The sequence below is a fragment of the Acanthisitta chloris genome, unplaced genomic scaffold (genome assembly GCF_000695815.1).
Source record: "Acanthisitta chloris isolate BGI_N310 unplaced genomic scaffold, ASM69581v1 scaffold7059, whole genome shotgun sequence".
NCBI lineage: Eukaryota > Metazoa > Chordata > Aves > Passeriformes > Acanthisittidae > Acanthisitta > Acanthisitta chloris.
Window position 1 is genome coordinate 29120 of NW_008691901.1, and position 24955 is coordinate 54074.

The 24955-nt window shown below is 45.7% G+C and overlaps 1 protein-coding gene across 1 annotated transcript in view; it reads right to left on the reverse strand.

Annotated features, from left to right (window-relative positions):
• ILDR2 (immunoglobulin-like domain containing receptor 2) overlaps window positions 1-23893 on the reverse strand; it is a 34993-nt gene extending 11100 nt beyond the window's left edge. Inside the window, exons 1-6 of the mRNA XM_009082412.1 lie at window positions 23844-23893; window positions 20467-20477; window positions 16624-16956; window positions 15431-15550; window positions 4414-4470; window positions 1-6 (exon numbers count right to left, since the gene is read on the reverse strand). The exon at window positions 1-6 is cut by the window's left edge and continues 126 nt beyond it. Of these exons, the coding sequence (XP_009080660.1) occupies window positions 1-6; window positions 4414-4470; window positions 15431-15550; window positions 16624-16956; window positions 20467-20477; window positions 23844-23893 (577 nt within the window). The remainder of the gene's footprint in view (window positions 7-4413; window positions 4471-15430; window positions 15551-16623; window positions 16957-20466; window positions 20478-23843) is intronic.
• Window positions 23894-24955: the final 1062 nt, after the last annotated feature.

Consider the following 24955-nt stretch of genomic DNA (forward strand, 5'->3'; position numbering starts at 1 on the left):
CCCACTCTGAAAAACAAGGGGAGAAAAGGAGATACTTACAGGATTGCACATTGCTGGAGAAGGAAACATCTGCAACATCCTCCCAGTGGAGAGCATAGGGGCAAAACAGACAGGTGAATAACAGAAAGGGACTCCCTGTGGGTCTAGGACTATGTCTTCCTCTGCATCAAAGCAGAAACGGCACATGACAGTGAAAAATGGAGCCACAGGAATGTGGTCCCTTCTGGCAGCAACTCTGGCTGGCTAAGAGGTGAGCAGCACAGAGGCAGGAGCTCTGGTTCTCCAACACAGAAACACTTCACCCCACAGCAGACCTGTACGAATGCCACAGGACGTGCTCTGTTAGCATTTGGATCTCATCAAAGATTCATTCTTCTTGGCCATGTTCATGCCCTGCTTATGTTTGTTCCCTACCCACATTCTAGTTCTAATGGGACAAACGATGGTGAAAAGCAGGCTATAAATAGCCCAGTAAATGAGCCAAGCCTGCCCCTTCTCAGCTAGGCCCACGCAAGCAATTATTCTTTTGAATGTGCCGAACGAACATCCTATTCAGGCGTCTCAGCCAGCCAGGAAACCTAACAACCGCTTTTTCTTCCTCTTCTCTCACTGAAGCCTCAGATGATGTCTGCCAGGCCTCAAAAGGGAGCAGCTGAAAAACACCCTACAAATGAAAGCACAGAAGAGCTGGTCCACAAAAGCCAGGATGGGGTTTGAACGGCAAGGGGAGGGAGAAAAGGTTTCTCAAAGTTTGCTGCTGGGAAATCTGCAGCAGCAGCAGCAGCCGTAGTGGGAGCAGGGCCAAACCCACACAGGGGCAGCTGCCAGCTCTGCACCCGACCACTCTGTGCTTTGCAGGGCATTGCACGCACAGGGCTGCACCTACTGGCACATGGGAATTCCATGGATTAAGGGAATAGCCGGTGAACATCCGAACCAAGGAATTTCAAGACTCTGAAAACACAGGAGGTCTGGAGTTGGGTTTATGTCAGAGCAATGCACCAACCTATCTACCAGATATCTGACAGGGAGAGACTCCAGGTGTACCCGGATGGTTACTCAACCACCTTCGAAAAGTGGTAAAGAAGCAAATAATGATGTGGTGGGGCTGTTTTGCAGTGGGGTAAGGTTTACCCCCACAGAAGAGAAAATAAAGCAGCAGACTACTGTTTTCAAACAGAAGTCCAGAGTTTGCTAAGGGGTCTCCTGGCACATCATTATTTAAGACAAAGAAGTATTGCTACATGGATTGCAAAGTGCATACCGAATCACACTTGAGAAACAGTGCACCTCTCACCTGCATCACTAAGCTGAAAAGTCAAGGAAAATGTTCCACTTGGACCAATCAAAACAGAACTTCTCCTCGTTCTTAATAAATGCAAAAATAAGAATTGTCATTTTTGATCTATCCACAGCATTTTGGCTGAATGAAAAAAAATGATTCTTTGCTTTCCTGGAGTTTTCCTTGACTCTTTTAGAAAAAAATCCCCTTTTCTTAATGCCATTCTTAATCTAGAACTTAAAATTTCCGTTAAAAAATGTCAGTCAAAGATCTGGCATCTACAAATCAAAACACTTCATTTCAGAAGTGTCAAGTGAAATGTTTTATATTTTTTGACTACTTCATTTCTTTTTTGGCTGAAACAGATGAATTTAATTTAAATTTGCAGTTAATTTTGGTCCTTCTGGAATAATTTCTTTTCAGTGAACTTACTACATGCTGAGCAAAATTCAGCTAACAAGTAAGGAAATGGCAGAAGGGAAGCATTCATGAATGGGAAAGCAAGAGCTGAGAGATTACTGACACAGTTTCTCAAGTGCCAGTTCTAGCAGCTATCTTGTTTAATATTTTCATTAATTACCTTGACATAGAAAATAAGAATGTGCTAATGTATCTTGACAGTAAGCAGAAGGGATGTATTGTCTGTCACTAGAGATGAAGACTGGGACATGTTATAGAAAGGACCAGTTGTCCTTGGGCCTACAGTAAGAAATGTGAAATGCAACAATATGCTGAATTTTGAGAAACACAGCAATACTTTCAAGGTCACTCATTCAAAGATTAATTTCTGTTCTGGACAGGACTTCATTAGTTGAAAACAAATGAAAAACAAGATAAATGATCCAGTACACTATTCCATTATAGGATAACTGTCACCATTTATGGAATACAGCCACAAAAATGGCAAATGTAATCCTATGCCCAATAAGGGAGGAATTTCCAGTAGTGTTAAGGTAATATTAGTGCCATCATACAAAGTCTCCTCCATGTATCTTCAGATGAAGTTACTGATAATCTACAGCTCTGGTCATTGTTGTACAAGAAAAGACGCAAAGAAGGGATTTGAGGGCATGAAGGGACTTGCAGCAGGAGACCTGAAGCTTACTGCACTAGTCTATTGAAAAGAAGGCTGAGAGCAGACATAGCTGCTGGCTGTAAATATACTAGGAGGATGAATTCTAGGAGGAAAAGCAGGTATTATAGTTAAAGGTCTTACATAAATGGGCATAAACAGGCTATGAGTAATGTTGAGGGAAGCTAAAAGAAGCACATCAAAGAAAGTGATCTGATAGGAAAGAGAAAGGCCAAGCCCAGACTACTCTTAAGCTTGCTAAGCTTATTGAAAGGTTGAAAGTACATGGCGCTGGGGATAGCAAGCAAGATGGTGAGACAGACTACCCTTTCCAGTCCTGTACTTCCTAATCTATGCCAATCTGAGCAGGCTGACAGCTCAGTAGCTTTTTCTTTTGTCATGTTCTCATCTTGTTCTCTACAACCATCACAGATCCAGAGAAGGTGCTGAAACGGTATTGCATGGCTGAAGTGGCCAGGCACAGCTATGCAACGAAGCTCAGATGTCAGATCTTCAGAGCTATTAGTGAAGAGTTCACAGCCACTCCATAAAGGATAAAAAGACCAGTAGATGAAAAAAACAGACAGCAAGTCCATTGTTAAGTGTATCTGTGGTCTCCCTGAAAACATTCTAGGAGTACGAAAGGTGATCAGGTTAGTATGTTCACTGCACATTGAAGATACACACTCAGCATCAGAAGTGGATGTTTGAAATCAGTGTGCCAACCACACAGACCTATGAGTCAGGAAGGGTTTTACTTCACAGGAAGTTAGACTACTTGCTTCTCTGATGAGGCTAAGCAAACAGCAATAGAGCCTACTGACTTCTCCTTTATGCACAAAGCTGGGATTCAACCAGTTCCTGATTAAACTGTGTAATGCTGAGATTCAAATGACCACCAAGCTGAAATGCTGTGTCCTCACTGTCAGGAAACTAGTGGTTTATGCTTGCCTGAGTATCTGCTTTTGTTTACTCAGGTAACAGGCAATGCCAACAGCCGAAACACAGTTTGTTGCTGCACCTTACACTTGTTGTTTACCCACGCAGTAAGAGTATCAGAAAGTTATCAGACCAACAAACAAGAATTTTACATCCATTCATAAAATTTGTAAATGGGGGGGGGAAAGTGTTAGGCAATCGAGAACCAACTACTGTCTATGCTGAAAAGACCAATCCCTCTCCTGCCATGCAGAAATTCTAGAGAGCTTTGGGTTATACTGGAGGTGGGTGAGTGTCTGCCTTCTCTCCACTTGCATCTCTGGGAGAGATGCAAAAATAGCTTCACGCATTTATGTGGAGTTGCATTTTTGCACAAACGTGTGAAAGAAAAGCTCCTTGGGCACCATCAGGGAATGATCAGATGACTCGAGGGCTAGATGTTCTCACAGCTTTTCCCTTTCAAGGCAAATCTGTTGCACAGTCTTGGCTTCCTCTGCAAGGAGTGCCAGAACTGGTGGCTCTCACTAGTTTGGCTAGCAAGGGATTTATCATGGGCACAGAGCTTTGAGGTCTGGTCCAACCACCTGGTGTTACCAGGATAATGCCCTGGCCATGCAGCACAAGAGGCACTGTGCCACTGATGGGTTGCTAACCAGTGCTCTATTTCTAGCACCTCCTGTGCTACCATCTGTGGGAATGACTACAACAGTACCACACACCAGGGTCTGGGGAGCTGAAATTACTGCACCGGAGCAGCTGACGTACAAAGCCACAGGGGCACATGGCGCTGCCAACGTCTCACAGGTTGGAACAGCATTACCTCTGTGCTAGCAGGGGGAGAGAAGAGAGCCTGACATAAAACCTCCCCAAAACAGCATTGGCATTTTTGCTCTCACGCTGATCCTGGCATGACATCATGTATGTTAGCTACCAGCATGGCCCAGCATCAGCTCTCTCAGAGATCTGAACCCAACACACTTTCCCAGTGGTAGGCCTTCTTATTTTTATCCCCAGATAAAACACACATACGAGTGAAATGTACACCACAAAGATGCTGCAGAAGGATAAACAGACAAGATGACAGAGGACTGGGTGATTGAAGGGTGAAATGACTGAATACCTGGCATAATCTCCACAGCAAAACTGGGCAAGAGATCAGCAAGCAGCCCTGTCCTGCCTAGAAAAGACAGAAGGAGGAGAACAAGGAGAGAGGTTACTGCAAGAAAAACACACTCCCCAGCCCCTGTTTTAGTCTCCAGTTCCCTTCCTCATCAGCCCACTTGCACTCCATGTTATGTGAACACCTATCAACCACAGATGTCATCCTGCTTGATGCCTGGTGTCTGCCTCTGCAGTTCTGCCACTACTGTGTCCTTGCATTTTATCCTTATCAGCGAGCTGGGGGAAATAATCTGGAACAAAGCTTCTCCAATCAAGGCACAAAATAATAAGAAAGAGGAGTGCCCTTAGATTGGTTACATGGTAACATCTTTCTGGAGTTATGCTCTACAGATACAAAAAGCTCCTGGAATTCACAACAGCCCTCAAAGAGAAGGATTTAGTTTACTTTTGAAATGTACTGATGTAGTTTCTGTGGATGTGAAACATCTTTAACCCAAGGCCACTGATAAATCAGCCACGTGCATCCAAAACTCGTGGGTGGTGCTCTCCGTGTGGGGCTCTGCAAGTGCACAGACAACTACAAGAAAGAAGCCTTGAAGCATGACTGTGCGTATGAGCTCATTATTTAGAGATGCACAAGCAGCTTTGGTGAGATAGTGTGACAAAGATCAACCCCCAAGAGAAGCAAATACAAATTTGTAGAGTCACTTTGCAAAAGAAGAAGAAAAAAAAAAGGCAAGTAAACATCTAAATTTATAACCAAATACAAACAAACAAAAACCAAGCCCAAAGGCAGCTTGGTGCCTATTTGTTTTGGCACTGAATGTCTGGGATATTTCCAACACAGAGCAAACACCCTGCACAGTGTTCAGCTATAATGTGCACACACCTGTGCATGAGCAGAACAGCCCTATGTACAGCTGTGCTGTGAACTCTTCTATACAGCAGCAAGTTCATGCTGGGTTTGTTAAAGACATGCATAAGGTAGGAGAGCTGTACTCTGAAGAGAGACATACACTGTGGGTATAACATAACAGGAGCAGCTAAGGGTAAACCAGTGCAGAAGTGGCAGAGAGCTACCTTTAACCTCCCCACATGCCCTTCAGGTTCAGCACTAAGCAGCACTCAGATACACTGATGAACTGGATCCCAAGCTCCTCGGACTCAAGTCTGTCCTTGAAGCGTATTACAATCAAATCCCCACTCTCCCATTTTTTTTCTCAGTGCTTCAGCAGAGGGTCTGTAGAGATCAAAAAGCCACATGGAAGCCTGCTGGAGCCATAATGAACATACTCTGTCTGCAGACAGTGCTTTGCAGCCAGCTGAAACTCATCAAAGCTGTCTTGTACTCACAGTAACGCCCATCATGATGAGGTGGTCCTGAAGTCTTAGGAAAAGATGGTGATGCTTCACATAATTGTTCCCCATTTACCACTTTGAGGGAGGACTCTTGCCATCAATCAGCTTCAACAATTTCATCTACATTTACAAAGAGTTTCATGACATTCTTTGCAGTCCATTTTTTGGAAGGATCAAGTCTCCAAACCACTCACAACCAACGTGTTATGGGAATGTGTTTGTGTATGCTTTCTGCTCACAAAATATATGGGCATGTATACATGTGTGGCTTAAATCTTGGGTGCCACAAGTGGGTTCCAAACACATGCATCAAATGTATGCCTTGTGTGACAGTGTCCTAGATTTACATTATGTTCCACCTGCATGTTAAATGTATTCCTTATTTTCACCAAAAAAAAAGCAATTCTTTCACAGGTCTGTGTGTGTGTACTCATATGTGAACAGCATACACCTGAACCACATGCATGCAGAACATATGGGCAGACATGAGCATGTAACTCCCATGTGTTGGAGCCTCCCATGTGCTATTATCTCTGCACAAGCTCACATGCAGCCCTAGTCTGAGAGCAGATGCCAACAAATAGCTAGAGGTATATAGCTAATTTAGGGCTCAAATTTGTGGTGACAAAGGTAGTGACACCTATATAAAGGAGTGACACCTATAAAGAGCAGAAGCTCAGTCTCAAATGGCCATCACCAAATAGGTGCTTGCTTTATTTTGAACCTACCTGAAGAGCCTCAATCCCTGCTAGTGCTGGGTCTTTGTTATGGTGCCTTCTGATTCCCAAGAGGAACCCCACATCCAAGGAGGAAGAAGCATCCCTCAAAAATAACAGTGCCTGAGAACCGGGTAAGTCATTACAAAGACAACCAAAGCAGTTCTTATATGCTGCCTAGAGTCAGTCAAGTATTTCCTTGCCTGTACAGCCTCACTTGGCTCTGCCTGGGGAACTTGCACCCCTGCCCTGCCAGCCGGGCTTGCACAGCCCTGGGAGCCAGAGAGCCACCAGCAGAGATGCACAAAGCCTGGGAGGATCCGAGGCAGCAGGGAACCCCACCACAGCTCAGCCTGAACTCCGCTGCCTTGCCTAGCCCCAGCTGACAGCCAGCAAGAACAAAACCCACCTCTGACCTGCCGTGCCCCCAGCAGCTTTCCACACAACACAGCTTTTCCCTCTCCACCCCGGTCTGAATTAATTCCCTGATAACCCTTCCCACACTGCAGCCAACAGTCCGAGGCTCTCTGCGGTTGCCCCAGCAACGGGAGGCTCCCACCACTGCCCCTCATTGAACATTGACATCCTCAAGCTGCTGCTGCTGCCAGCAACAAGTGGAGCAGAACCTCCCATCCCGCCAAACCCGAGGCACAGGGACAGGGTGGCTTGTGGGGGGTCCCTGCCTGCCCAGTGCAAGCCTGGCCCACACACGGGCACACCCCAGAGCCAGGTGGTAGCTGGGAGAGGAGCTCAGAACAGCATCCCAGTGGGTCATGCAGTGCCCAGAGCTGTGGCACAGACAGTAGGGTTTCCTTTTGGGCCTATGGCTAGTCACAGCATTCCATGTCCAGTGCCCACACAGCTATCTGTGCCCAGGCTCCTCCTTCCATGGGTGTCAAGCTCACCTCACTTCTCCCTTGAGCTTTTATTTTTAAGGAAACTTTTAGATGGAGGCTGGAGCTAGATAGCAATTGGTGAGGAGGAAACAGTATAGTAAAATGTTCTGCCAAGAGACCACCTGGCCACACCACCTCTGCACAGCAGCTCTGTCTGCCTGAGAAAGGGCTGCAGGCACCCTGAGACATTGTCTGGGCACCGCTGCCAAGTCACAGCTCTGTGTCCCCACCCGCAAGAGCTACGTGTCCTCTGTGCAAGCTCTCACCACCAAGCCCCAGGAGACATTCCCAGGGGGAAAGAGGGAATAGGCACTGGCCCCATTTGCCAGGGTTGTCCCGGGTGACTATGTCAGAGCTAGGACCTTGTCCTCATTCCAGCACAGATCTGGGACATGCACCATCTCTATTCCCACCATGCTGCTGTGGGGCTTTACCTGCCCACCATGGCCTCTCCCCAGGCACTTCACATGCCCCAAGCCCCAGCCAGCCTTGAAGTGCAAGGGAGACTGCAAGCCCCCAGTCTGCACTGGCAGAGCACAGCAGTAGAGGACAGGAGGAGGGATGGGAGAGGAAAAGCTGAGGGGGTGCAGAGCAGCTCCAGGAGGTGCAGAGACACAGCAGAGGCGAGCGAGGACAGGAGTTAATACACAGCAGGCAGGCAGGCAGGCGACAGAGCGGGAGAGCAAATAGCAGCAGATCAGGGAAGACCTGGAGTCAAGCAGACAATTAGCAGAGAGTCTGCAGAGAAGAGACACAAAAATAATTAGGGTAAGTGGTGCAGCTGAAAAGAAATGATGGCATGAATAAAGCAGGCGCAGGTGCAGTCAGGAACATGGCAATTGGGTTAATATGGGAACATGGTAAATACTGGCAATTGCATAAATGTGATAAATATTGGGTAAATATGGGGAAAACTGTTGAACTGGTTTCCTGTTAGAAGGTGCCACTGCAGCAGCTGCAGTCCCACTGCACAGGTGGCAGCAGCTACAGAGGGAACTATTCCCTTCTCAGTGGTGGAAAAATTTGCCAAGACATACCACAGCAAGAGGCCCTGGCATGAGACACTGCCCTGAGGGGAGGCTGGAACGCATAGGAGAGGAAGTGTGGCCTTGTAAATCAGATACTTGTCCAAGGAAGCTGCTGTGAGATTTATTGGGAGCGCATGGCTCTGCAATGAGTTCCTCTGTGCTCTCTCTGGTCGGAGTAAACTTTATCCTTTCTTCCCATCCCTCTCTTCAATTGGAGAGAGAAACGGCAGCAGCCCCTTTTGGAGATCAAAGTTTTAGCAGGCAACAAAGACCTCCAGGGAGGATGTTGTCATGGCTACCTTAGTAACCGAGGTCTTTTAATCACACCAGCCTCCTTTGTGAGCAGCGTGTGGCTGTCGCTGGCAAATAAGGAGAAAAAGAGGGGCAAAAAACCTTGGCAACAAGTAGCACTTGTAAATGGTGTGAAATAAATAACTAGAAGTAGGCTTGGCTAGGACGAGGGGGACTGGAACCAGAGCACAAAGCTGGCAGCACAGTGGTCTGGGGCAGTGGAGCAGCACTTAGCAGGGACAGGGCGAGAACTTTGGGGGTAGGATGACACCAGCAGCCTTCCTGCATCATCGGTTTTCCTGGATTTATAAGTGGAGGGCTCCTGTGTCAATCACTTCCTTTGCCTGCTAGCACTACGTGCCTTTGGTCACGAAGTCGCAGCTCAAGGTCGGCAAGACCTCGAGTTGCTTACAGCCATCTCCCAGCTGAGATCTGTCCCCCTCATCCCCAACACATGGCCAACAGCACTGACATCTCTGCCAACTGCTGTGACCAAGTACTGGCTTGGATGCTACTGGCAGCTCTCAGTGAAACAGAGCAAAATCCAAAAACCAACATCTTGTAAGAGAAAATTTTGCCAAGAACTTTTCAATCTCCGAAATCATGTCTACTTTTATAATACAGTCTCTCCTGGCACAGAAGAGACTCCAAACCTGGCTATATTTATACCAGATATTGAGTCACTTTGCTGAGTAAGAACTGCCTTATTAGCATTGCACACCATACACACGTCCCAGTAGAGATTTATCCTCTCTGAAAGCCAACACATGTCTCTATTAGTGCATTAATTACTGTACACTATGCTGTGTGTGTATGTATCTACATTCTTTCCTACCTATGGATGCTAGACTTCACAAATTTTGGATTTAGCCTATATTATATTGCCTGGTAATACTAAGACTACCAAACTCCCAAAGCTGTCAGTTTCCCAATGTTAAGTGCTAGCTGTCCTTGGAAATGAACAGAAACCTCAAGTCCTAATTGTTATTTAAAGCATAACAATGGGAGAAGCTGAAGGCTCTAAAAGATTTATCTGGGGAACTATAGGCCTGTCAGCCTGACCACGGTGCCAGGGAAAGTTATGGAACAGATCACCTTGAGCACGTACAGGACAACCAAGGGGATCAAACCCAGTCACCATGGGCTTAGGAAAGACAGATCCTACCAGACCAATCTGATCTCCTTCTATGACCAGGTGACTCACCTAGTGGATGAGGGAAAGGCTGTGATGTGTCTGCCTGTACTACAATAAAGCCTTTGATAGTGTCTCCCACAGCATTCTCCTGGAGAAGCTGCAGCCCATGGCTTGGACAGGTGCACTCTTTGCTGGGTTAAGAACCGGTTGGATGCCTGAGTCCAGAGAGTGGTGGCGAATGATGAGACATCCAGTTGGTGGCCGGTCACTAGTGCTATCTCCCGGGATCCTTACTGCGTCCAGTCCTGTTTAATATCTTTATCAATGATCTGGACAAGGGGATTGAGTGCACCCTCACTAGGTTTGCAGACAACACTAAGTTGGGTGGGTGCTGGTCAACAGCAGCTGAACACAAACCAGCAATGGGTCCAGGTAGCCAAGAAGGCCAATGGCATCCTGGCTTGTATTAGTAATAGTGTGGCCAGCAGGACTAGGGAAGTGATGGCCCCTCTGTACTGGACACTGATGAGGCTGCACCTCAAGTAATATGTCCAGTTCTGGGTCTCTCATTTCAGAAAAGACATTGAGGGGCTGCAGCATGTCCAGAGAAGGGTAACAAATCTGGTGAAGGGTCTAGAGAGTAAGTCATATGAGGAGCAGCTGAGGGAACTGGGGGTGTTTAGGCTGGAATAAAGGAGGCGCAGGGGTGATCTTATTGCTTTCTACAACTACCTGAAAGGAGGGTGTAACCAGGTGGGCGTTGGACTACTCTCGCAGGGAGCTAGAGAGGACATAGCCTCAAGCTGTGCCAGAGGAGGTTCAGGATGGACATCAGGAAGAATTTCTTCATGGAAAGGATGGTCAGGCATTGGAACAGGCTGCCCAGGGAAGTCACCATCCCTGGAAGTGTTCAAGAAATGACTGGACATGGCATTTAGTGCCATGGTCTAGTTGACATGGTGGCGTTCGGTCAAAGGTTGGGCACAATGATCTTGGCAGTCTTTTCTAACCTTAATAATTCTATGATTCTACAATTAATTATGAAATAATATTTCACTGATCTATAGTTTGTGTAGTATTACCTGTCAAATTGGATGGAAAAGAAAGCAGGCAATAGCTGTCTAGCAAGGCACATGGATCACTAACCAAAGTAGCAAACCAGCAACTGGAATTAGTGGAGACATTTCCTGCCTCTTCCAGAAACTTGGCAGGTCCTTGGAAATAAAGCCACTGTTTTGTGAAGCATGTCTAAGCTATGTAAAATGTCAGAATGCAAACACTGTCGAGGTTGCACAGACCTACACATTTCAGGGTAGCCAGCTGTGCCGAGCTGTACCTACAGCCACTGCTCTATAGCTGTATCTGCTTGGGAAGGAGCAGTAGAGCTGTTTCCACAGGACCCTGCACCTGCTTAATAAATTCTGGTTCTTGGAAAGGCTTACTGGGTTATATGCATCCCATGCAATTAATGCACTGCCTCCTGATGTCAGCCAGGCACATGTGGCTAGGATGGGGTATCCTCTGACACTGCCCTGTACCTCCGATTTAAAGGTTACTCCAGACACCCTGCAATCACTGCACTGGTACACGTGCAGTTCCCTTCAACAAAGGCTGCAATGAATTACTTTAATGAAATCCATTGTCACATAAAAAGCAGCACACAGGGGCTACAGGTAACAATTTGACATAGCACTGTCTGTGTTTCAAGAAGCAGGACACTAGCTGCTAGCTAGTATGACAGAAATGCAGACTTCCTTAAATTTAGGATTCAGCCTTTTTGATTCAAGCAACTTATTTTAAAAAATAAAAATGTATAAAGTTGCAAATGTATTCACTAGCCCAGCTATAACGTCAGCAAAGGTTCTACATTTCTAGTAAAACACCTGAGTGCAGAGAGCATCACTTGACTCCTGTTGTGGAATTGCTAAGCTCTGTACTAGTCTAGTCCTGATGCAGCAGAAGCAGAGTTCAAACAGTTTCCAGCATACTACAGCCCTTTTGGAGATTCCAAACACCATCAAAATACACAAATATCACAGAATCATAAAATCATTTAGGTTGGAGAAGAATTCTGAGAACATTGTGAGACCTTTGACCAAATATCACCACACCAACTAGTCCATGGCACTAAGTGCCACAACCAGTCATTTCTTGAACATTTCCAGAGATAGTGACTCCACCACCTCCCTGGGCAGTCCATTCCAATGTCTAACAACTCTTTCCATGAAGAAATTCCTCCTGATGTCCAACCTGAACCTCTCCTGGCACAACACAACTCGAGGCTATGACCTCTTGTCCTGTCACTAGTTGCCCAGGAAAAGAGGCCAACCTCCACCTTGCACCATCCTCCTTTCAGGTAGTTGTAGAAAGTTATAAGATCTAAAGTATATGTTTTATATATAATAAATGTGTAATAGTACTTTTTAAATTTAAATTCTCTCCTTACTCTACAGGAGGTTCACTACCAGCCAATCTCCTTCTGTGTTTCTAAGGCACAGAGGTAACCACCTCTCCCCCTTGCCTGCATGGATTCTGTTAGAGAAGGTTAAAGTCCCTGACTCAGCAAAAGCTACTGAATGGTCTTTTCAGCCAAGCACATAATAAGCACATGCTTAACATCAGGTATGCTTTACAAATCCCATCAGCTTTGCTAAGCACAAATGGATACAAAAAAAATGCTTATATGCTTTTCTAAAATAGGCCTCAAATGAAGACAGCACATGGGATTCTCTGATGCTACCTAGAGCAGACCAGCAGCTCTGTGTGTCAACATGACACATCCAGGTGACAAAAACACAACATGCAATCCCATCATGACCCAAGCTGACTGGCTACTTCAGAGTTCACTGCAAGTCTCTGTGATTGCTTTCCTAAGAAAAAATGAAATACTGTAATTTGCTCAGGTTTTAATTTTGCTCCAAGCTGTGATAAAGCAGATTTTGACCCATTTTTACTGGTGTGACTCACTGTATAAAAGAAGGACCCTTACTTGTAGCTAAACAAACTTCCATTAATTTAATGAAGTCATTAGGTATCTACCATTTTTGCCTCTCAGACCTTTCAGTTTCTGTGTGCTGTCAAACTGCCCTGTCCAGCAATATCTTTCTCTAACCTAAACATACCTTTCATCCCCGCATTAATAAGAAACCATTAGAACGGATAGTTCCCTATTTCCTTTTCCCTTCTGAATTTTCTGTCACCCCAATGACAACAGGAGTGGGTAGAGCCTCTGCTCTATTCAAAATTCTAATTTATGCTTAAATCATGCAGCAACCCAAAAATAAGCAACGTAAACTATATTTGCAAGACCACTGTCAGCAGGGAGCAAACAGCAACGTGCTGTGGGAATCGTAGTGTCTCTTGCAGACACTATCCCTCTGCTACTCCAACCTCTCTAACAGAGAATCCAGGTTCCTCCATCCAAAGAGCAGCAAAGAGCAAAGCAGCAAACAAAAGCTTTTTACCACATGTCTCCTGGGACTGCAGAATCACTCCCATCTACATCTTTACTCACTGTCTCCCTCCAAGCAGTAGCATGGAATAAAAGAATATCCCAGAAAATGCCAGAGTATTAAGAAATGGTATTTTCACCACTGGCTGCTTCGTCCTTTAGCCATCAATGGGGAGAGATAAAGGAAAAGGAATAAAATGTAACAGCAAAGTCAGAAGGAAAAGAATAAGCTGGGAAGGGGGGAGGGAAGGAGGAAAACATGTAGGTAACCCTGGATTCACACCGAAATCTGGAATGTTGCTCTGTACACACTACTCAGGAAAAGAAATACACACAAGCTGCACCTAACAGCATGAGGCAGAACAAAACATGCCCACAAGAAGTCTGCTTTCATGCTGCTGCCAAACTTGGCAGAGTGCTGCACACAGTGCAAGGTCAGACCCACAGGCTGAACAGAAAAGTAGATGTGGTCAAGGGTAACACAGTCTAGGCTACATGTTTCCTCCCAACATAACCACAACAAATCAGGGACAGGGACATCAAACCAGCTTCAGAGGAAGAGATTTCTATGTTTTCTCCCCACATAGGCTTCTGTATGATCTGAAAGACAGATTCTCCCTGTTACCATGGCACTATTTCATCACTGCTGTCTGAGCACAGTTGTAGACACACAAGAGGAAGACACGAAATCCTGGACAGGAAGGTGAAGAAGGGACAAAAATTCAGCAGCTCGTTACCACACCTCTGGAGAGGACATGTAACAGCCACAACTGCCACCTGGCAGAGATAACCTCATCTGAACTCACACAGGTCGATCTTGGGCCTGTTATTAACTGGCTTATGATCCACAGCCACACTATGGATTTAAACAGGGGTATGACACCGTTTTCTGGAGTGACCAGGCTGACTTTTCACTTTCTGACCTTTCACCCCAATTGTCCATTGCGTGACTGACATCAGAAGGGATGAGGAGAGCCAATGGCACTGTTACAGTCACTCACCCATTCAATATGATTTACTTTGTGATGATAACTACAGGTCCAAATATAAATGCCAATTAACCTCTGACCTGAGGCAAGAGAGGCAAGCACACTTGACAGACATGTTCTGTTGTATTCCCCCAACATATCAGCTATACACTATTGACCTCAGCTTTCTAACATTTCCTTCACAGAATGTACAGTATCTGTACACCCAAGCATGTTGACCAGACAAACATTGGTGTCAGCGGGTCTTAAGGTAAAGTTGGGAAAAACTCATCTTACTCTCCTGGGGGATCTAGGATTGAAGTACTACAGCTGGCTCAACGAATGTCCCTGAAAGGCCCATTCCATTCTGATTTTCTCCTCGGCACATCAACGAATGTCCCTGAGAGGCCCATTCCATTCTGATTTTCTCCTCTAGCTGGGATGGGTGCTTTTCTGAGTTTTACAGTGAGACGGACTGTGGAAGCCACCACTGAAAGCTAACCCTGCAAACAGGAAAGAAACTGATCTTGCTCACTACACTGCTCAAGAGAGCTTAAGGGAAACAGAGCCAAGCACACATACCACAGAGAGGGCAGGACCTTTTAGTGGCAGCACCAGCTCAGACCTGATTAGAGTCACTGTGAAACTGTACCTACAACTGCACAAGTATTATTAGGCAAACCAAAAAACTGACACACTCATGCAGATAAACACAGTACTTCTTGACATCCTCACAGGTCAGAAGAATGGGACAAAGAGAATGTCAAAAGAGTGCAAAAATCATAGCATTTGATGTCTTCTGGGTGTCTATTTTTAAAAGACCCTGTCTCAATTGTCCATTTTGCTGCAAGTTTATTGTTTTATGCCTTAAAAGCAAGGGTTCTGACTTTCCATAGCCCTGCACTATCTGCAGTCATTTACGCCTGTGTAACGTGTGAGAAACGTGGGTGTAAACATTACTATTCTGGTTTGTTAGCATTTGCCACCCACTTTGCCTAGGTGTGAATGACAGCACAAGGTGCAATGCAATGGTGAAGGTACTGCAGAGACTGTTTTACAGAGATCTTACACCCATAGTAATATGGTGCACAGACAGGCAGAGAGAACGAGAGAGCAGAAGGAAAGATACACGAAGTATCTGCTGAAAAAGTAGTCTGGCAAGAGGGCTCACCAAGCACAAGCAGCTCCACTGACTCTTCATTCTTGCCCTCCACATCATCCGGTGTGATAATAAGGCAGTAATAGAGCCCACTGTCTCCCCACATCAACTTCCCAATCTGCAGGTCTGCATCTGGAAGGCAAAAAAGAAAAGTTAGGCTTTCCCTCCAACACCTACAGGAATAATGAAGTGTTGAATGCACTGGGTCCACCTCTGTGTCCCAAATCTATTTCATTACCTTACTAAGAAGAGGGGCTAATCTTATTCAGACTATCACAGTATTCAAGAAAAAACCCAACAGACTCAGGACTCTGTAGCGGTAGGTGGGAAGACCGATAATGCTGCAGAGGCAGCTCACTCTGCAAGTGCCAGAGCAGAAGGGGTAACTAATGTCACTTTCTGCCACCTAAGGCCTGGGGTCCCAACACAATTCATGTCATGAAAGAAGGACAGCATCTTCCCTACAGCACCTCAGTCATCTGCCGAAGAGGTTACATGGAGACAAAGGTAAACACTCCTCCTTGCTGAGGCTCTCCACACTAAGGTCTCCAGTACTGGTTAGGTGGTCTCCTGAGTCAAGCAGAAACCTTATACTTTTGAGGGACAAAGTTTCTCACACAGCCTTCCAGACCAACGTGTTCAGAGAGCCCGCCACCCCCTATCTCCACCCAATGTGACTTTGCCCCTCGGAAATGTCTTCCTTTCACACTGCCCAAAGCTGTGTGGGTTTAGGTTCATGACAGGGTAAGCTGGTGAAGTTCAGGGCTGAGCAAACATGAATAATGTTGGTATTTCAGAACTGGGAAAAAAAAAATCAGCGGAATTTGTAAGGATGAAAAACCTAGCCTGCAGAGACTGAATTCATATCTCTCTTGCTGGCACCCTTTTGTTAAGGAAAATCTATATACAGACCAATATGCAGAAGCCAGGAATAAAAACCTTCCACTTCACTGAAGGGGAAAAAAAGAATTCTGTATCTGGGTTGAAGACCTACATGGAGTCAAATGAAGGGAAGTGCCAGAGAAAATTACCTTTGGGTCTAGGGTTGGTAGGCTGAATCCTAAATGTCTGACATACAACATCTCCCTTCCCACAGCCTTTTCTAAGGGGATCAGGCAAACAGTTACTGCCAGACTCCAGTAACCCAAACTGCTAAGGGTCCATTCCAGCCCCCCCCCCAAGCATCATTGGGGTAGGAGAGTTACCGTGGACAATGCTGACATCTCTTTCCTTGTAGAAGTCCCCTATAGTGATGGCAGATCCCTGTTTGGAGGCCACGACACGGACTGTCCTCCTGCTGTCCACACAGTCCAGGTAGGGATCCCAGTCCAGGTTCCTCTTGCTCATTGTTTGTAAACCAGAAGTCACCATACCCAAAGCTTCTCCCATCCGGTCCTGGCAGTAAGATTTATACCTCCACTGTACCACGGCTGGTTGGGTGGAAGAAGTAGAGAAATGGCAGCGAAGCAGAGCAGGCTGAAACAACATGGCAACCTTCTTCTTCTCAGGCACAGTGACCTGCAACCCTTCCACCTCAGCTAAAAGACAAAAACATAAGTATCATATGCCTTGGCACTGCTTGAAGAGGCAGCCACTGCATTTAATCATAGCATGATTCTCCCCACATACGTAAAATTGTCCATCTGTTTCAGGTGCTAGGGTGCAATATTCCTCAATGTATGTACGCACGGATGTTGGCAGCAGAAATAAGTTTGCTTTTTTCATAGTCTACAGCTACAAAGCAAAATACAGCATGATGGGGCTGAAGGCCCAAATGTAGCATCCTTACGCTTCGTAGAGGCCCCAATGCGTGGTGTGATGATTCATGGCTTCTGTGGCAGGTTCACAGATAAGGAAGAGGTATTTTAGGGACGGCCATGCTCCACTTCTACAGCAGGTCAGTCAAGGGCCCAGAGCCTGAGTTTGTAACAACCCCACTGCAGAAAATAAGTCATCCCCCTCCCAATTTCAGTGGCATCACATCTCCTCTTTGAAAGTCAGGCAACATGCAGTGCTGGCCCAGCCTGTTCTGCACTGGTGCCCAGTTAGTGCTGCTTGCTCTGCCAAACTCTAGAGATGCATGAAGGAGCAGATCCAAATCACACAGCTCCTCCCAGAGCTGGCAAGTAGCACTGAGAGAAATTGCTCCATGTGGGAGGTGTGGAGAAAAATGCCCCAAACACTCGAGTTTTTCACATTTCCAGGGAGGAAAGGGATCTCAACATGTAATGTTTATCTACCAGCTGACAGCAGAGCTGCAGCCTGGAGCTGATGCATTAAGGGCTCAAAGAAGACCCATGGGGCTGCTGCTGCATCCCTGTGTAGCTTAGGGAGAAGCCAAAGTCAGTGAGCAATGTCAGCGGAGCCCTCAGGAGAGTGAAGTACTCCATCTACCCACAGGGGAATGGCTGAGACCTCCCCCACATGCCGTTCGTTGCTTCCCTCCTTGCGCTGCAGGCAGCAATGACTGAGAGCACTTACACAACACTGGAGAAAGGGAAATAGATTCTGCACTGAAAATGTTCATGATGATAGCTCCCTACTCCCAGTTACCATACAGCCCCAGGCCCAGAGCAGTGCACAGTGAAAAAGAGGAAAAGACACAAGCAAAGGAAAAAGTTTACACATCTGGAGAAAGGACTGATGGACTTGGGGAAGATTAGTGAGGAATGAAAGACTGAGGACAAAGAAAGGCTTCTTAATGTCAGGAAGCAGTAGAAGAGAAAGGAAAATGCCAAGAAAGAAGAAACCAGAGTAAGGATAAATTGTCATGCTAAGTATAGGAAGCAGAAGGATAATCAGGACGACCATCATGGAAGCTCACATTCAGCTGCAAGAAGCTGCAGCAGGTGTCTCAGCCCAGGTTGAAATAATTTCAAGGGGCTGAAGTCAGGTTGCAGGAGATTAAGAAATTATGTAGAGAGGAGAGGAAACGGAGTCAGCAAAAATAACCCACCCACTCCAGAAAGCAGAGATGAAAAGGAGATGGAAGTTGGCAAAAGAATGTGAAATGACAGGAGGCATCTTTAGAATGGAGGGAAAAAAAGAATAGACTAAAGCACTGGAGCTTGAAGCAGACAGAGAGCAATAAATGCATCAACAGTATGACAACAGGAGGCATGAAGAGACAAGGTCAGGCTGGAGACAGCTGCAGACCTGAAAAGCAAAAGCAAGCAGAGATTGCATGATCAGGATTCAGAACCAAAGGAAAATGAAAAGGCTGGAACAATAGTGAATATTAATTTTAACAAGTTATCAGTGTCCAAACTATAAATCATAACAAACTCTATAAATACCAGCCAGGGGTTAAAAACACAGTATGGACAGAACCTAGGGGAAAGCATGTATCAGAGGCAAGACAGTCACTGATGCTAAGAGCTACTGATCTTGGCAGGATTTGACCCTAGGGACTACTCTGTGAAGGCCTGAAGTGCACATGGGTGCCATGGCATTTGCACAGAAATGCTGTATTATGCATACAATGAATACATGACATTATATGTATCGTACTTGTGCCATGTGGAAGCTGCACAGAAGATACTAGTTTTGCCAGAAGTGCCTGGACTCAAATCCAAATGCTGAAGTGTGGGTGTTCTCCAGAGCACACCAAACACAGATGTGTTCTCCCACAGGAGAGGCAGAGGCGTGAGGCAGCTCCTGTACTTTCCAGAGGCATAGGCAAGGAGATAATTCAGGAAGGGGCAGCTGGGACATTTCTGCCAGGCCTCTTTTCCCCAGGTACCAAACATAGGGGCCGTGCAGCACTAAGGGAACATCACCACCTGCTCCTCAAGGTGATCATCCAAGTGGTGATGTTTCATTCTCTCCTCTCCAGAGATTCCTGCTCTCTGGGTTGCATCTGAATGCAAGAGACATGACGAATGCCTTGAAAAACAAACGGGTCCAGGTCAGACCTGTATCTGGCAACTCTATCCCTGACCCCTCACAGTCTGAGGCCAAAGCCAGCATGTGACATGAGCTGACCAAGTGACTCATCACGTTACCTCAGCTTCAGGGATAAAACAGTGACACACTGAATATTTAAATCTTTCCCTTGTGAACAAGTCCCCTGCTTAGTAAACACAGTGCTTTCAGCTAACCATGCACCATAGCCCTCCTTCCCTGTTAATGAGATTAATGAGTTTGGCAAGCCAGGGACTGCTTTAATAAATGATTAGCTGAGCTTTAGCAAATTCTCATCTGACTAACTTTCCCCACCATACCCCCATGTGAATGTCTATATCAAGAAAAGAAAAGCAGCTTTTGGGAAAACAGAGGAATTCTTTTTCTACCCAAAAGCATTTTAGAGACATGCAGAAAATTGTCTGCCACCTTCTATATCCTATCCCAAGCTCTTTATTAACTTCTGAAGTATTATTTTCGGATTCTTTCCAGAAATAGCATTTAAGAGCAACACAGTGCCTCCGATTGAGAGACTGGAGCAGTGGAAACTTTGGATCTATTTAAGTCAAATTATATATAATTATATATGGCTGAACTGGGAAATTATACACCTGTTATTTCCTCTGCTAAAAAAAAAAATTATCGAAATTGATTCATTTAGCTCATCACTGCTGTAAGTGTCCATCAAAAAGGCTAACAGGATGTCTGACTGCTCAAAGACAAGACAGTGGGTTTATACTGACCAGTGATGTCCATGCACAGGAATTATAGTGGTCTGCTTAGGACTTCCTCAACTTCAAGAAGAAACTTATGACCTCAAAAAGCTTCAAGAGACTAGACAAGATAAGAAAAGTCTCAAACACACCACAGGACAGAACTCTGGGTTGTTAACACAGCAAAAAAGAGTGAAATAGGTGAAAAAATTATGATAAGTTTAGTGGCAGCACCATGGTAGCTCTTTGCCTAGTTTAATACAAGTAGGACTAAAAAGAAACTGAATTGTGCTGTGCTATGTTTTGACTAATGCACACAGAGCAAGATTAGCCCTTACTTCAAAATCATCGTGGAAATGCAATTCCTGCACTCCAGAGAAGCAACCTGTTCATTGTGAATTTCACAAGGTTTGAAGTTTCACAAAAATCTACCTCGTGGGAGTCTCATGACTACGTGACCATTTTGGTTTCCTTCTTTCTTGTTCTCCTAAATCCTCAGAAAAAAAGCTCTGAAAATACTAATCAAGTGCATCTCAAAAACACAGACATCTTTGGTCTCAGAAAATAAAGAGTCTACGGTTTTGTGTGCCTGTGCATATGTATATATACACTCCCAGAGACAGAGCTTAAAAATAATCACATTTCAGAAACATAATTGTATGGGGTTTGTCTGTTTCTCATTGGCAATGTGCATTTGTCTCCTTTCCCTGATTCTTTTCCTGAACTATGCTCAGATTATGCATTCAAACTATGCAATCAACATTACACACAAGCTATCACTAATACATTTCAGTGGTGATTAAAGAAAATTCCAGGAAGTGATTACAGAGGGGATATTTGTAAGGGCGCATTTGAGCCTTGTAAGCCTGATCTTCCTAAGCGCCTTCCATGAAAAAAGAGAAAAGGCAACTGAGTAGTGACAACCGAGGCTCTTGCTTTGCTCTTGCCCTCCAGAGAAGCCTATGTCTCCCTAAGGTGAAATGAACTCCAGGAAGATTTAGCTTCACCATGCAGCCTTCAGTCAGCCTTTATGAATAGAATGGTTTGGATTGGAGGAGACCTTAAAGATCTTGAAGTTAGAATAAAACTGATCTGAAGCACCAACCCCCATAAGTAATGGCAAAGCCAAATACTTCAGTGTAACAGGTCTCAGGCTGCATCCTTCTGGTGCATAAAATCTGAGTCCAAGAGAAGGCAGCACACTGTTCTTCAGGTCAGCATGGGTCTCCCTATCTGTGCACGTGTCTCATCTCTTTCTTTGCAATTATTTGTCTCACATTACTACTTGACCGAGGTAGTACAGCTCATGCTATGAAACTACAAGAATTACGTCCTCCAATTTTATGCACCTTTATAGCACCCGAGTGGGCAGTTGTGCACACAGGAGAATGGAAGTTGCTGGGCCCTGAACCATGCACCTCAGGAAAACTACTCCTAGACTATACCTAAGGGCTTTAGCAGCAAAGCATGGTTCATTGGCAAGAGTCAGTGTCCTTAGGCTAGTTTCTATCACCTCCCTAAACAAAATAAACTGTTGGGCAAAACAATGTTTTATCTTTGGGTTTTGCACCTTGGCTGCTATGCATCATTTAAAAGTGTTCTTTGTCCCACTGCTGAACACAAGCACACCATCCACACTTTCAAATGCAGATCAAGCCTGAATCAGGAAGTGCAAGATCTGGGCTTCAAGACCTCAAAGTCAGAGATGATAAACAGATGTGTAAACAAGTGAATGGAGAGCCAGTGGGATCACTGAGATTGTGTTGTACAGATTCTTGCCTACTCATGCTGGATGAAATCCAATCCATGCAATTTATCAGCAAAAGCCATCACCATCAGATTGAGTGCCTTAGGAAAATGAATTGGATGTCTTGGTCTGGTTCCTATCACGCTTGTGTTCTTAGCTATGTGACTACTAATTATCAGCTTTCTTGGCAGCAAGAAACCAATGCCTAAACAGATCAGCAGTAGCTGAGGTGAAAACATGCTACTGGTTTTTACAGTTCCATAGCAAACCCGAGAATTCCAGCTCTAGGTAAGAGAGAACAGAAAACGTTAACATAACCTGGAAAGGGGAAAACCCAAAGCAGCTGGAGAAAAGCAGGGCCTTGCACACCCAGCACTCACAGCACAGAATTCCAATACAGTAACACTTTATGTAGGACACAGCCCCAGCTGTGCAAACTGACTGCAGTCCACATTGGGCTAATTCCTTGCTCTTCCCATTCTCTGTCATGATGTTCCCCAGGTGCCCCAAGCTCCTGACTTTGGTCTCTTCACCAGCTTCCCTGTGCTCACTACACTCCCTTATGACCTGCCCCTTCGGCACATTCACAAAAGTCACCCTGGATGTTCTGGGGTGAATTATCTCAGCCTCCGCCACCAGATCAAAATCCACACTGTCTTATTACTGTCTGAAAGCTGTTACAGTCGTTAGATGCCTCCTGATTTAGAGTCTTGGTTCAGCATCCCAGAAATCATTCCCAGAACTATCGTTCAGCACTTGGTCACCACCAGAAGACTGACAACAATGAAAAAAAAAAAAAGAGAAGAGTCTCTCTGAGCCTTATAACACTAAGACATGACACCTGTCCTTGGGATGCCACTGGGATTTCCACTGGTGCCAGTCCCACTCAAGGTGACCTCACAGGAATAGAGAGTGAGAAAAACCTGAGATTTCTTCCCAGTTACACCATGTTTATGCCCTGCGAAATCTGGAAAGGGAAGTCAGATCAACACTTTAAATCAAGACAGATAAAACAGTCCATCTGTTTCCCTGTCTTTCCAAGAAGTGTGCTCAGATGGCCAGGAAACAGCAAAGCAGAACTGTGCTCCAGCATGGCCTCTCTGCCTGCTCTCCTGAACTGTGGCTGAGGAGGCAGAGATAGTAAATTTACCTTCTCTGCACTGTGCCCTTGCATTGCAGTGGCTCTTCTGCACAGGGAGAGTAAACAGCTACCGAGTGCTAAACTACTGGTGACAAATTACTTATCAGGGAGAAAAGATCCCATTTTAATGCGGACAGCCTTCTAATTGTAATCTTTACAACCTCAGGCGGAGTCATGAGGCGGAGAAGAATTGCTGCGCTTGTTCTGTACATAAAAGTGGAGTTCAGTCTCCAGTGCAGCACTTCACTTTGGTTTTAAACACATTAGAAACCACAGCATCAGTAAAAATAATAGTTAACACGAGGGAAGGATTCACTCCAGAATCAAGCTGCACTTGGTAGTTTACAAGAACCAGCTTTAGACAGGGACTTAAAGATACTTGCCAAATTGTACCTTCTTTTTATAGAATGGGAACACAGCCCCACACATATCCTAACCCGTGTGACCTCACAGGAAGGAAAAAAGGATGACCTGCTCTTCATCCATTTGCTGTTGTTATTAAAACACTAGCTTTAGGCATGTGGGAGAGCAGGGCAGGAGGAGGAGAAGCCAAACCAAATCCATTGTACCTCACCCAGGATTTTTTGAAATTGCAGTAAGAACTCACAATGCTCAAAACCAAACAAAAGATAAATGTGAGAGCCAAAAATTAAAGACAAACAAAGGACAGAAAGGAATTACTGCTGGGAGGAAAGGAACTGCAAGTGCTGATTAGAAATTTCTCAGCCCACCTCAAGGAGGGAGGAGGGGAGAGAAGGGGGGACGAGAGCCTTCTCCTTGTTCCCTTTTGTCTCCCTGCTTCCTCCCCATCCTGCACCCTGTCTCCTACCCTGGCCCCTCCACCTCCCAACCCCCACTTTTCTTTCACAGAGTGGAGTGTACCACTCTGGCTGGATTAGGTCTCCTTACCTTGATGCAGACCCTTTCATTCCTTTGCACAGCCACTGGGGAGAGGAAAATCTTGAATCCATGTTTGCTAGCCTCTCTTCCTTTTCTGTGCACACACACACACACACACGCTCACATTCACACACCTCTGCTTATTTGCTTCCTCTCGGCCATGGAAAAGGGCTATCGCTGGGCGGCAGCGGCTGGAGGGGAGCAGGCAGGCACGGCTGTCTCCATCTCTCAGCACACAGCTACGGTAACCTGTTGCCTGCCGGCTCTGCACAGCACCAGCGGCACGCAGTCCTGTCTCAAAATCCCAGGGCTAGAGGAAACTGCAAGGTCTTCCTACCGCAGCGGTACCTCTCTCTCTCTCTGCATCGACACTGCATGATCCGAACAGCGGTCGCTGCCAGTAATCGTCAACTACCTTCAGTGGAGGGAGAAAAGTGTGAACAGCCCAGTCGGTTTAGCTTGATGGAAAAGTCCTGATCTAGCCAGACGTGTCCAGATAAAGAAGTTCTTTAAAAACAGGGAGGAATGTAATGTCATGTTTATCTGCACCCTGTACTCCTTTACCAGCCCCTGGATGCTGTTTATCAGCACACTACTATGGTTAGTAGGAAAGGAGTGGTGGTTGTGGGTGCGCTGGCACTCCAGACCAACTCGGTGAAGTGGGATACATTTAGAAGCAGCTAAATGGCAGGGAGGGAGGGAGGGAGGGAGGGAGAAAAAGGAGCGAGGATGAGCTGGAAGCTGCCGAAGCCCCAGATGAAGCCGCGCAGTAGGCAGTCACCGGTGTTGCAATGCAAGACAGAGTGAAAAACCACGGAAAGGGGTGGGTGGGTCGTGGGAGAGAGGTGTTATGACTAAAAGCTGAATTTACTGCTTGCGAATCCTAAATCTGAATAGGGAGAGGGAAGAGGCTGAGGTCTCTTTTGTGGGATACATCGGTGGCAGTGGGAAATACAAGCCACCGATCAGAGTGAAAAACCACGGAAAGGGGTGGGTGGGTCGTGGGAGAGAGGTGTTATGACTAAAAGCTGAATTTACTGCTTGCGAATCCTAAATCTGAATAGGGAGAGGGAAGAGGCTGAGGTCTCTTTTGTGGGATACATCGGTGGCAGTGGGAAATACAAGCCACCGAT